This window comes from Talpa occidentalis, unplaced genomic scaffold (genome assembly GCF_014898055.3).
Source record: "Talpa occidentalis isolate TD23 unplaced genomic scaffold, MPIMG_talOcc4v2.1, whole genome shotgun sequence".
Classification (NCBI taxonomy): domain Eukaryota; kingdom Metazoa; phylum Chordata; class Mammalia; order Eulipotyphla; family Talpidae; genus Talpa; species Talpa occidentalis.
In genome coordinates this window covers 100,074,472-100,088,610 of record NW_026555331.1, presented here as the reverse complement: position 1 = coordinate 100,088,610, position 14,139 = coordinate 100,074,472, and the positions used below count along the sequence as shown (strand labels likewise).

Sequence of the window (14,139 nt, the reverse complement as noted above, 5' to 3'; positions counted from 1 at the left end):
CTGCCTCAGCAACTCTAAATGTTTCCTTTTCAAACTGTTAAAGAATGAAGAACTAAATGCTTTCTCTTTTTCTTCTCCTCGTCCCTGAATAGTAAAAGCATCACTTTTACCATATCTTCCTCTTTCTTAAAGATGAAGATCAGGATTCAGGTTTCAGTGTCGCAGTCAGTCCCGTGCCTTGCAAGAGCTACGCAAATGGCCCATGATAGAAATCAGCCTGACGCCGTGACCTAAAATGATGAGAGAGCTGTCCTGGGAATAGTGGGAAATTTGGGGGAAGGAAATACAACAATACAATCACAGACACGAGTCAGTTCTCATTTCCTTTACAAATGCAGCACAAGCTACAGCTCTAATCACTGTCCTATTTAATTTGCCACTATCAAGTAGAAATACTTTAGCAATAAAATTGTGAGAGCAGTTTCATAAGTAGGTCATATTCATATAATGTTTCTGCTATTGTGCTGGATTTCAAGTAAAAAAAATGTCTTCATGTTAACATTATTCTTCTAGCAGTAATTCGGTGAGGTTTGCTGTGTGTAGATGATCCTATGTTAAGGCAGGATATTGCAGGTGGTGGCCCAGCTAGGGAGGCATGAAAGACCCAATAATGAATAATGTTGATTCTTGAACAATAGGATGATGTTCACATTTTGATATGAAACAATGTAGGAAGCTAGAACATAACAACAACAGTGTTAGAGATTATTCTGGCAACTGTCTAAGAAACTCTGATAGAAAATGGACTCATCCTAAATCCCATCTTTCCTTTGCTGTGGAAACTGAAGTGTTGAAACTGGAAAATCTGGTACAAGTACATAGGTGTGAGGTGATGAGAGATTGTCAAAAGCAACTTTATGTTTTAAGACTCTTCCTAGAGATCAATGAAAACTTTAAGGAAATCAATCAACATTTAATACTGAATACAATAGGAAAGAATGTAAGTTATAAGCAGAGAATAGTCTTTTAAAGATACTGATGTTTTTGAAAATATGTGGCTTTCATAAATATCTCATTTCTTGTCACCACTTGAGATATCACAAAAGTTCCTACCTCTGTTCACCAAGCATGTCTGAGTCTCTGTGTGTAACTCGTGGTAGGTGCTGAGCAAGCAAAGCCCTCCGTGCTACCCTGGCTGGTGGAAGGGAAAAGTTCCATAGTAATTAGCACAACACGGAGCTAAGGTATAGTGTACAAAAAATGGGAATGTTGAGAAAGGAGCCTCCCAAGTACAAAATGCCATCTCAGAAAGGTGTCATGAAGAGGAGAAACATCCCCTGAAGTGAAAAGCATAAGCAAATTTGGTCAAGTGGCTTGGGGGTGGGTGTGCTAGTTTCTCTACACTGTTTTTTCCCACAACTCTGTTAGTGTCTGTGCAGCCATGCTTGGGAGCCACAGATAAGAGCTAAATATCCTTTTGTAATCCAAGCTCAATATAATCAGTTCAAGGTAGGTCTAGCTACAATATAGCTCTTCTGTTTACTCACAGAGGTGTTAGACTCTGCCCCGTCTTAGCAGGCACCTCTATGTCAGCAACACCATAAATGGCCCTTCCAGTGATATGGTTCTTGTTCTGTTTTCCAGCATATGATTGCAGACACTGTCCGAACCCTGAGACACTGCAGGACTAACCAGTTTGGTGAGTAATTGAAGTTGGGTATGGAAGTAAATGCACTATATGTGGATATAGACTGTGACTCTATCACAAGTATTTGGTGGTAATAAATTAAAGAGTGTAAAATATAATATGCATAGTTTACCTGTACTGCATCCTCTCTTTGTTTCATCACTGCATGTTTGGGATGCAGAAGATAAGATGTGGCAGCTTTTTATCCTCTTAGGCAGCAGGTTCACACTGTACAGAGTGACTTTGGACTCTAGAAGGTTATACTGGTCTGGCTGCCTTGGTCAGAAGCACTCCTACCCCTGACCCAGAAAGTTTCATTTGTTTGTCCCTGGGCTCTGAATTACAGTTGTTTTCTCGTGGTCACCCATCCTTCTTGCTTGGGGTCTTCTTGGGATAGGAATCTAGTTTGAAAGTGCCTAAAGCAGCCTTCGAGATTCTTCCCTCCCTTCCAACAAAACTTCCTCTCTGTAGCTGCCTTTCACTGAAAATATCTTCTGAGCACTTTTGTAGACTCCCCACTGTGACTGATAGATGTAGGACTATTTGCTCCTTTTTAAATCTCAGGCAAAATTTATACTGTATTTAAATGGTGTTAAAACATTGCAGGAAGGAAGGAAGGAAATCAGCTTTATGGAGTCAAGTTGCTTTCACAGGGCAAAGGAATCCTGGTATCAGAGGCAAAGGAAATATTTACCCTGTGGGTGCAGAGCAGAAAACTGAGGCTCAAGAGGTTAACTCACACCACCACTATCCAAAAGTGGCCCCCACTATCCAAAAGTAGAGTGTTCCTATGAAACCCTTTGTAAGCTGGAATCAACCTAAAGCAAAGAAGCCACTACCATTAATTTATATGGAAAAATTTGTGAATGTTCTCAGAATCAAAAAGTTACCTACCGGGCCTCCCCTGGTGGCAAGCGGTTGAGCGCTGGGCTGTGAAGCTGCCCACAGCCTCTGTGGAACCGGTTTGATCCCCTGGCCACCAGTGAGGGTCCCACATGGTGCGACAGACCTCTCCTGCCATGCCTGCTGCTCCCCTCAGCAGTGTATTTTGTCAGACTGTCTGTTCTGTTCCCCACTCTGGCTCTGGTGAATCCTCTCACCCTCCCGCACTTCTGACTGTACCCAGTGCTTGTATAAATAAATAAATAAATCTTTTTTAAAAAAAGAAAGTTACCTACCAAGTTATACCAAATAATACATAAAACCTAAAGTAACATTAACATATAAGAAAAGCAGGAATGCAATGATAAACACACAGACTGTATGAAGTCACTCTGGGGAGGAGCTTGGCCTCACCTCCTGGGATGCCCCCCCACACCCTAGTCTCTAAAACAACTCCTGCAGAGCTGCTGCAGAATGCTATTTTCATTTTTTACCTTTGTCCCTAAAGGTGAAAATTCTCTTTGGCTCTCTTATGGTTATGGAAAGCAGGTACCAACATAGATCTCTCATAAAAGTGAAGTGGCATAAAGAAAACTTCGGAAAAGCAGGGAGAATGCCTATATTCAGACACAATCTACCTAACTTCCTGGCCCATACCTTTCCTTTGCTTGGCAGATTCTATAGGATATAAAGGGCTTTAAAAAATAGAAAGTTGAATTAAATAATTGTAAATCAGTGGTGACCACTAAGTAAAATGTAAGGTAATACACTTCTTGCTGTAAAATAATTTCTTTCAACAATTCAGAAGTATATGTAAACCAGCAATATCAAAGCCCACCTCCCAAAGAAAATACTAGTAAAACTTGGTGCATAGTTTTAAGAAATTTCTTATGTCTTTGCTGGTGTTGGCTATCAATATTGTCCCCTAGCAAAGTAACTGAGCCTCTATATGTATTGCAAAGTTTCTGTTTGAAAGAGAATGCATATTTTAAATATGCATGTCAATTAATACCATTTAAAATGTGCTTATATAAGTTTCCTTTAGTTTCACAAGTACTATACAGTTATGAGAGAAATAACACTAACATCATGGAGATATATTCAAATGTACAAGCATAATATTGCTGATGAGTAATGGTTTCATATTTCTTTCATCTTCCTTTGCTTCTCAAGTTTTTATGAGTACTCACTAATTCTAAAGAATCAGTCTCACTATCAAGGAACTGTGGTTTAAATACACTACAAGTATGTACAGAAATTTCTATTGGCTTAATTGACCCTGCCTTGAACCTCCCACCAAAAGGGAATAGGTCTGCAGACCACAAAGCAAAAGAGAAATTAAATACCTATTAAGGCACTGTGTGTACTGTTGTATGTATCTTTAAAAATCCGTTTAGCGACTGAATTCTTTAAATTCATTTTGACAGTTTATGTATATTTCGGCATAATAAATCATTATCACCATTTGGGATATAATAAGATAATGCTAACCAAGCCACTGATAAATGCCATGCAGGTGTCACTTTTCATGGTTCAACCCATTTATTCTGCCATTTATTTAAGTCTGGGTATTAACAACAAAATTATCTTTGCAGAATCTCTTGTCTAAGCCAATAGTTACTAAACCAAAAGCAGTCTCTTATTGTCTTCCAAGGGAGGTATTCTAGAATACAGCTTTTGAGTCACTTCCAAACAAATGGGGATGGTAAAACCTTTAACTCTTGATACTTATACTTGTTGAAACCAGGAGGCCTTATTTCTATTAAAGCTAAGAATTACAAACCACCCATGACATACAGGTCTTAAATTATTTCCTGACAAAAAGGATTTGTCAGAGAAGCTAAAAACAGATTTTCACCAAGAAAAAAAAATAACTGCATTAAAGTGCCCAGCCTCCTGCTGGCCCATTCCTTCTGCTCAAGCTGAACTCAACTCATACCCTGCTTTCTTCTACCTGAAATTTCAAGAAGCAAAAGGACATGATGTCACCATCAGTCACATTGTCCAGGATGCTTTATCTCTGGTTCCTTATACCTGTGACCAGTGTTCACAGAGCAGTAAAGCCTTTTGTGGCCCTTCAATTCTTTAACCATCCTGGATTTGAGAGTGGAAAACCCCCTTGCCTCATCCTTCACTGGCCAGATGTTCCCATCCACACAATCTCTGAACCTGCTTTGCCCATTAACCATACATGAAATTCAGTGCTGTGGAATCCATTCAATTGTTCCTCAACTTCTTTCCCCAAAAATGACACCAAAGGAATATACAAAATCTGAAAAACAAAGAACCCACTATTTTGTCTATGTACTTACCAGATTAACTGTGATTTCTGACAAGTCCAGATTGAGAAATGAGTCAATGAAAACCATGTAAAACTTTCAGTTGCTGGCCTGCTCAGTGGTGCAGCGGATTGAGCGCAGTGTTGTGAAGCTGTCCACAGCCTCCGCAACGTAGGTTCGATTCCTGGCCGGCCAGGGAGATACCCACATGACGAGGCAGACTTCTTCTGTCGCCCCTGCCTCTCCCCTCAGCAGTATATTTTGGTCCCTGTTCTCCCTGCTCTGTCTCTGGTGAATCCTCTAACCTTCCCGCACCTCTGGCCTGTACCCCAGCCCTTGTATAAAAATAAATAATCTTTATAAAAAATAAAACATTCAATTGCTATAACCGGCTGCATAGCACTGGAGCTCTGACCAAGGACCCAGAGCCCTGTGCTGGATTCCAGACCTACTCTGCCACATTTGCTGTGTGCCTGTGCTATCTCTGCCACATTTGCTGTGTGCCTGTGCTATCTCCCATTCTGTTAAGGGGGAATGACAGCAATTGCTAATACTCTATAATGTTAGATAATTAACACTATTTAAATGTTTGTGAAACAAATCCCTTGCCAGTCTAATTACCTAACCCGAAGAATCTACTCTTGAGCTGAGAAAGCATCTTCACAGTTAGGATAAAGCTATCCCTTCTAGAATCCTGACTTGTGCTGTCTCCCTGGTAGATTTATTCTACACCTTAACATGAGGTTTTCCTGGTATTTAGAATTAGGGTTACTGCTCTCATGAGATTGACTGTCTTTTTTCCTCCAAAAAAATAGGAGGTGACATGTCTCCAAAAGAACACCAAGAGTTAAAATCCTACGTTAATCACCTGTACGTGATTGACAACCAGCAGGCCCTGTTTGAGCTCTCACACAGGATCGAGCCTCGAGCGTGAGCCCTACCATCCACCTCACCACCTCACCTCCCCTGTAACTGCAGCACTTTGAGCTACGGGAATGTCAATGCCAAGCACGGTGCTTTCCTGTGAGAAAAGAAGTTTCTGAGTTTTATCAGTAGATTGCAAGACATATACAGGAAAGCCACCCAACGCGTGCTCAGGAGGGGATGCCAGCCACCGAAGACGGGGAGAGGCCTCTCCACAATGCTCTTACAACAAGAAGGCAGAGGAAGAGTCAGGAGCATTTTTGAAATGGAGAAGACTGATTTCTTATGGTCACACTGTTGATCCAGTCCAGTGGATGTGCAGTGACAAGACAAGAGATGTCTAGTGACAAGGCAAGAGACACTGTATTTCAGTAAGAGTGTGTGTGAAACCAGCCAGTTCGACTTTGCCTGTCAGATTACAGTTGACCGATTGTCAAAGAAGTAGTTCATTTGAACACCCAAGGAGAGTGATGGCATCTCTAGATTTCCAGGGAGTGGAAGAGGTCTCTGTTGATACAAACTAAGATATCACCAAAAGCCGCTTGTTTCAAGGGAGCTAGTAAGGACCAGCAGCTGGCATCCCTGCTGTGATTTCCAGAAGAAAAATGTCAAGGCATGCATTCCTTTGCATCCACAATCATTTATCGATGTATGCTTGCAGGTGAAATTCGTTTCTGCACAACTGATTTGCTACTAAGCAAGTTAGACTAAATTGCTTTGCCAATAAGGAAAAATAGTAATCTTTAAGAAATGAACTCATTTAGTTTCTGGGGATTTCCTTTACAGGTACAAGCAGGCTCTCATCTCTTACTGGGAACAATATGATTTTCAAAAAAGCACAGTGCCTGATACATTGTTGGCACTCAGTAACTATTTATTGAGGTGGCAGAGCCAAAAAGGTCTGCATTCTTGTGCCTGATAATGCCCTAGTGTTTTGCATGCCTTGGACAGGCTTGTTTTGCCCATGCTGTGAAATAAGAACAGCCAGCACAGGGAGGCTAAGTGGGATTTGATGTATGAAATCCTTAGAACTCCCTAGAGAAAATCAAGGTATTAATATAGTGGTGATTGTCCATTTTTCAGATGAAAAGCCCCAAAATATCCAAGTGGCTGATTTATGCTGGATGTGTAAAAATCCTGCTGTCCATCTCCCCACCACAACAGTGGGTCTTTCTATAATTTGTCTTTTCCCCCCTCCAAAGTCCATTTTTATTAATTGGGGCTCCTACAATAAATTAAACCTCTTGCTAGTCTCAAGGACTGATTAGAAGATGAAGATTTCCCTCAACTTACAAATGAAAAAAAAAGCCTGCAGGCCACAATGTGATACCCTCCTCCTCCTGCCAACTAGATATTTGTCACATTGCTGAAATCCAGAGGCCTGGCTTCATGTAGTAGGCCCCTCCATTTCCTGCACATGTGGACCCTGTGCCCTTCTCACCACACCTGCCTGCTCATCTCTCAGACGCCCACCCAGAACTGCTTCCTTTTTTGTCTCATCCACATCTTATTACTGAGATGTGTGTGATGCTTTCTGACACCTTTGTAGCTGTGCTTTTGCCTCGCCTCATGAGCCACATGGTGAGAGATCACTGGAAGGAATCACGTGGAGAAAACTTGGAATAAGACTTTCAAAGACTCACTTTGTCCCAGCGTGCAAAACTTCAGTCCTGAAAATTAACAGGGTTTTATATTATAAAAAAAGCACCATCCAGGACTGGTCCACTCAGAAATACCCAGGCTGCTGGATGTGGGAGAGAGCAGAGCCGATCAGAAGCAAGGAAAACTGACTCCTCTCTCTCAGGCTGATCAAATCCAAACCAGGAACAGCTCTTCCCCGGGGCAATTGCTGGGGAAGAGCACATGTTTTGTGGGGCACATGTTTTGTCTTCTCTCAATTCTAGGGGGTAGCATTTAACCGGCCTTGCCATGAAAGGCTATAGTGACATGATGTCTCTGTTTGGCAATTTAAATATTTTTTCACATTAGATCTACATTGCTCCAACTAAACGTATTTCAGTTGCTCCCATGGAGAACTGTTTCTCCATAGCATCCAATTCATATATGTACACAGCCAAACAAAACCAAACACACGTCGCATCAAGACATGCTTTGAACAGTGTGGTCAGAGTGTGGGTAAAAGCAGGCTCCAGAGATGGTGCCTGGCCACCGTTGCCTCCAGCCACGGTCATGGAACTCTCAGCAGCCAAGAGACAGGGATTTTGCTTAGTTTATATTTGCTTTTTCATCCCTGCCTTCTGAATGTCAAAATCCCCAAATCTTTCTGAAATTTACCAGCTGTCTCGAGAGATTTCCCAGACAGCAGTTCTAAGAAAATTCAACAATTTTGAGAAGACTTAAATCTGGAGTAAAAGAATTCAAGGCAGAAATGTGGGAACCAGATTTAGCTGAACACAAAGCTAAGGAATCTGAACTGCCCAATAATGAACGCACCGTGGGCCATCAGTGACCCTTCAGTCATTACTTACCCTGCCATGAGCTGGGTCATATTCTCTCTCCAAATATTGCTAAGGCCTCTTTGGAGTGGGTTTTGTTTTGGCTGAAAGGGTGGACCAGAAGACATGTAAGCTTCTTCCCAGCATTCAGAAAATCCCCTGTAATGCCACCTCGCCAGCAAGTAGCACACAGGCTCTTGGAAGTGCGCTCTTTTCACTGTAGCACAAGGCTCAGGCAGTCCTGCTTGTCTTTCTTTGGTTTATCAGCATTCCAGCAAACCAGACCTGCTTAGCAATCAACATAGGACAAGTTACTGTGCATTTTGTAGACAAAATGCAACCCTGCTAAATTTTAATCTCCCATATACATTTTCAGATGCTCCCAAAGCTATGGTGTTTTAAATTCATTTTTCATTACAATCCGTATAGTTGCCAAATAGTTGTAATGATAAATATCATGGCCTACATTCACTTTATTCTAGTATCACTAATTGGAGTTAGGATAAATCCATTTTCCTAGACCCCTGCCCACCAGCAGGTCAGCAGGAGCATACATTGCATTCGGAAGCAAGGGAAGAAAGGAAAATCTCACCACCACCCCCACGTTCATAGGGAGAAGATGCTGCACCAGTGCAAACTGGCCTCCCAGCTGTGCAAAGAGGAAAATGCTGGTGACTTCTAGTCCCTGGATCTGAGCTCTTGCTGCTGCCCCAGCTCCAGCCCTGTCATTTGATTACAGGCCTCACAGACACCACAAATCCCAAACTTAGTGTTCCACATGCAGAGATCCCACGCTTCTCCGAAACTAGACAAAAACTTTAAAATGGGGAAAAGCAGACCCACTGAAGTTGTCTACCATGGATCTTCTTTTAAATGCTTCAAAGACATGTCCTTAAAATTTCAGCCTGCTTATTAACAAGTAGGCCATTTGCGCTGAAAACTGGTAGAGGAAAAAAGTTTCTAAAAATTGCCAAAAAGTTAGATGAAAAGTACTACTGTATAAAGCAAAGCTGTATATACTAAACGTTTTTTAGCAGAGTAATATTTATTTGCATAGCCTATTTATTGTATTCGTATTACACTGTTATTAAATACTGGGATGAAATCAACAACCTGAAGCAAGGCCTTCTTGCCTTTAATGTGTCATTAATTGGGGCTGCTGTGACATTGTCAGCTTGCATTAACAATTAGAAGACAGAAAACCCGCAATCAGGGTGTCTACCTAATTCTCAGGGACTACACTTCGTAGTTTTCCACCATTATAAGAGCTGGTAAATATGAAACCTTTGTTGAATTACCAGAATTGCCATTAACAGTGTTTTCTCTATCATATTTCATGCTTTCTGCCTCTGTACATATGACAGTGCTGTGTATTTATCGACGCTAGTAAGCAATAATTTATATGTAAAAATGGCCAAGCAATATAAGGTGAAAACTTACATAAGTCACTGTTACCGTACCTTGTATTTTCAAGTGTTTTTTTAAAAACTGCTTTTCCAAATATAAGATTATGTCAAAGATACTACGCCTGCCTCTTAGCCTCCTGCTTCGCTTTGGCGTGTGTAGGCTGCATCGCCTGCATCCCCGCAGCATGTTGTGCACAGTTGCTTGGAGCTCAGAAGTCACTTGCTGAGAGCTACAAGTGCAGGAGAGAGCCTCTGGCAGCCCCTGGAAGTTGTCACTTGAGGCGCAACAGATCTAAACACCCACGCTGAAAAGCACATCAGTGTTCTCACATTCTGAATTTGGGGATTCCAGTCACCCTTGTGACCCATGCCCTCCTGGAGTAGGTTCTGGGGCCACATTCCTTACCAGCCCACATACTGAGGGCAGCTCCCAGCCCGGGTGCGACACCCTGGACTTTGAAGAGAGGCCCTGCCTGGAGAAGTGAGTAGACTCACTGTTCACTAAGTGGACTGTGTCATCCTCCTGACCTCCTCCACCTGCCCCTAGGGGAGGACTTATGTCCTGCCCGCTGATCCTAATCGTGGTCTTTGCCATGTGGCAATCCTCCCCACATGAGACTTCTGTATCCCATCAGGTTAAGCTCACGTGTAGCCAAATATCTGGCTCTATCCAATGAAAATGGAGGGGGGAAGTGACCTATGCACCTTGTAATCCAAAGCTTTACCGGGTAGGCTATACCTGCCCTGTCTCTGCTGAGAGACCTGCAGTGTTCCAGTAAAGGTGCCCCCTCTATCTGGGTGTCCAGCGTATGCAGGACACATTTCTTGAATGAGAACTGAAACAACCTTGTTAGAAACCACTAAGACTTGGGAGTTGTTTGTTACCTCAGCATAATTTAGCCTAAGTTGACAAATAATCTCCCAGGAATGATAAACTTGATGAACGCCCTTTTCCTTGGTCTGTGTGGGGGCAGTTATATCAATACCTAATGGAGGACAGCACAGCCATGCAAGAGGCTTGTCTTTATATGGGAAAAGGTCAAGAAGATAGGATGATTTTCTTGGACTCAGTTTTCAGGAAGTGACATTTTTGTGAAATAAGGGAAAACAGGAAGAGAGAGCAAACAGGGGTCATTGCCTTGAGAACAGACAGTGGGGAGCAGAGAGAGGAGGACCACCATCCCTATTGATTTTGTCATGGTCCCATAAGCACTTGGCCCTTGGGAAAGGATCGCAGAGGAAGGAGAATGGAAGCCCTCGCCTCCAGTTTCCGAAGGGAATGGAGAAGAAAGGAAACTCTCAGTACTCAGACAACTTGGGGTCTTCTGCATTGGGTGGCCTCTACTGAGATGCGTGAGGGTCCCTCAAACTCAAATGAGCAAACCTCAGGATGAACTGTATGTTCCTGACCTTCATGCACTTTCTACAAAATCCTGTTCCAGGGATCGAGACCCCATGTCAGGTATGGTTCTCCCTTGTCTCAGGTCTTCTGGGTCCCTGATGAGCCACTCTATTTGCTTCTACTCACTACTCCAGAAAATACTCCTCAAGCAAATAATTGCTCATGTAAGGTGATCTTGTTTCTGAAGGCAGGACAAAAATCTCTCACTTACAAAGACACAGCCAGCTCCTCCCAGAACAAGAGCAGAGCAGACCTGCTGTATAATGTGGTCTGAGGACCATGCAAGGCCCAGGATCCCTGCCCCAGCCACCCGCTGAGCTGGTCAATTTTCATATCTCCATTTTATTTCTCTTATGGAGACTTGGTGTTTACTCAGAAGGAACTTTGTCTACTTCTTACCCTACTACATCTCCTTATTTGCATCCCTTTCCTTGGGCCAGAGGCGAGGGGTCTCCCATGGTTGGGTCAGCGTTCCCCTGTGGCAATTTTCAGGACATTACTGCCACAAGGTTACTTCACTCTTCATGCGCAGTCACCACTGCCATAGCCCTCTGGGTCCACTGATTCACCCATTCTAGAGGTGAGGGTAGTTCTGGATCCTCTTCTTCCTGCACTTGCACTTGCACAGCCATGATGGTGATGGGGGAGCTGCCTAGCCACACCATGTCACCATTCCACTTCTGCTGAAACCATACCACCTTGAAGATCTCAACAGGCTGGAACTTATCCCATAGGAAGTGAAGGACAAGACCCCTATTGTGGACAACCCCCAATGTCTCAGACTTCCTAACATCCCAGGTTTTCAACAGGGAAGTGGGGAGGATGGACAATGCCAGGCACCCCTGACAGACTGGGCTTTTCTTCTCCCAAGACGACTCTTCAGCAGTCCCAGCCACCAAGCCCTGTGTGCCTGAGATGCTCTGTGGGAAGTGGAATTGTTACAGGGCAACCCCGATATAAAATGGGTTGCCTGATGGTGGGTCCTCACCCACGCGCTTAAAGGGGACTTAAACTGCAGGCACACACTAAAAGTTAACACAGGTTTACTTACAGGGGAAAGGGAAATGAGGAAATGTACAACTCAGGGAGAAAAGAAGGAGATAAATTCTTAAATGTGTCCTACCCATTCTGCCGACCTGGAATCCCAAATGACCTGCCTGGCCAAGAGCACGAGCCAAGTGCCCAAGACCCCACTAACAAGACTGGTTTTTATTTACAAACAGAGAAAATGGCTGCTCAATTCCGCCCTTAGGTCCTCGCAACTTCCCTTTGGGGAATCATGGGATTTGTAGTTCGCAGTGTCTTGATGGAGTGGGGGTGGCATCCACAAAACCTGTATGGAGTTTGCTCAGGACATCCTTCTCCCCTAACAGAATAGAGGCTTGGAGTTTCCCACATCGTCTGTACATGGTCGCATTTCTAGTTAGAGCTTGAGTGAAAACAATCACACTCTGGCAAAATCCCTGCAGATATCATCTTATTCTTGTCCTGACCAAAACTATATAAATATATATATATATACTGCAGCAGAGAAGTTAAAGTCTCCAAAGCAGTTAGCCCACATGAGAGACTTGAGGCAGTGGCAAGATCTTTCCCAAGTTCTACAGCAGTGGGCCTCGGGTATCTCCTAAATCAAGTCCCTCTCCCAGGGAGCACCTTCTACAGGAGCAATGCCACCAGCCAGCCCTCCAAGCCAGAGAGCTATCTCCCCACCCCAATACCCCTTGTTCATCAAGTCCACCAGCTGCTCCCACCCCACTTCCATCTATGAATTTAGACCCTTGCTGTTCCTTCTCTTCAGTCATTGCAGTAGCCTTCTACCCAGTCCCCCTACTGCTAGTCTAAATTTCTCCCCATGTAATCTCCAAACTGTCCTCAATTTTTTTTTGCTAAAACACAAATCTGATCATGTTTTACTTCAGTTAAAAAAAAAAAAATCCTTCAGTAAGTGCCTCCCAGGCTGTAAAAACAAACCTCAGTGGCATTCAAGTTCTTCACATTCCAGCCTCCATTTACCTGTCCAGGGCCAAGGCGGTCAGGCAGGTGTCCCCAGGAGAATCTTATCTGGAGGTTAATCGATTCCTACTAATGGAAAACATTTGCTAAGTAACTGTGAGCCTTATTTGCTCTTTTTGAGGTGTTCAGTCTTGAAGCCAGACTGATGAGAATACACAGCTCTGTGTGTGTGCGAGTAGGGCAGAGGAGACCAGGCCTCCAGAATTGCCTGAGGTTAGTGAGGGCTTTCCTGTGGCCAGAGGCATGCAGACAGCCCTGCGCCTGCTATAAGGCAGTGGCCAGACAAGGGCTGTGCGGGACACCTCGGGTTCCCTTCCAACCCCTGGAAGAAAGCAGGTGTAGATCTGTGATTGCCAGAGTTAATTAGTTTAGTTTTGTTTTTCTAAGGAAGTGACTTGGTTGGTGTGGGAATAAGAACTGTTCGTGCTCCTTTGTATTTAGCTGACCCAGGCTTGGCCTCAGCGCTGGAAGGGAAAAAGGCAGTGGGAGGGGCCGGAAAGGATACCTCACCCCTTCCCTGTCCTGTGCCCGATGCTGACTCCACAGTCCTGCCAGGGTGGGATGCCTGTGATAAACAGCCGAATAAAGATCCCTGGAATGGGGAAGGCAGGGCCTGCCTCCAAGTACCCAGCCTGCTGCTCCCTCCCAAGGGTCAGCTGTTGGCCAGCTGTCACTGTGTGCTGGCTCCAACCATCTGGCCGCACCAAGACAGGTCTCCGCAGCTCCCTGCCTGCATCCAGCCCTCGGGTCCGGCCAATCTCTTCTCAGCCCCCAGGACCTTGTTCCTACCTACTAAGCAAGTCTCATCCACCCCAAAGCCGTCCTGGATGACCCAACTGAACTCTTACGCCTCCATGAATTCCTACAGCAGGTCCCACCCTTTACTCTTTGGGGAGCCACCCTGCCTTGTCTTGCTTCCCAGCCATCATGGGCTGCCTGGATGGTGAGAAAGAGAGTAAACAGTTTAGCCTCTGAGCAGATTGGGCTCAGGCATTTAAGAGCAAGAATTGGTGAATCTTTCCACCTTCATCTTAGCAGCTGCTTAGCACCTCATAAAACAGGGCTTAAAATGCTTACTACCTTACAGGGTTGTATGAGCAAATCGCATAAGAGGCTTAGTATAATGCCTGCCTCATAGTAGGCATAA

The 14,139-nt window shown here is 43.9% G+C and overlaps 1 protein-coding gene across 3 annotated transcripts in view; it reads left to right on the top strand.

The window, feature by feature from the left end:
- The window catches only part of RAPGEF5 (Rap guanine nucleotide exchange factor 5), a 238,926-nt gene extending 226,853 nt beyond the window's left edge, over window positions 1-12,073 (top strand). For 2 of the 3 annotated variants that reach the window (XM_054692418.1, XM_037508977.2), the window contains 2 exons: window positions 1,585-1,639; window positions 5,604-12,072. In XM_054692418.1, coding sequence (XP_054548393.1) covers window positions 1,585-1,639; window positions 5,604-5,722 — 174 coding nt within the window. In that variant the 3' untranslated portion in view covers window positions 5,723-12,072. Of the gene's footprint in view, window positions 1-1,584; window positions 1,640-5,603 lie in introns of all 3 variants that reach the window. The other variant, XM_037508969.2, reaches the window with a different exon arrangement.
- The last annotated feature ends 2,066 nt before the right edge of the window (window positions 12,074-14,139 follow it).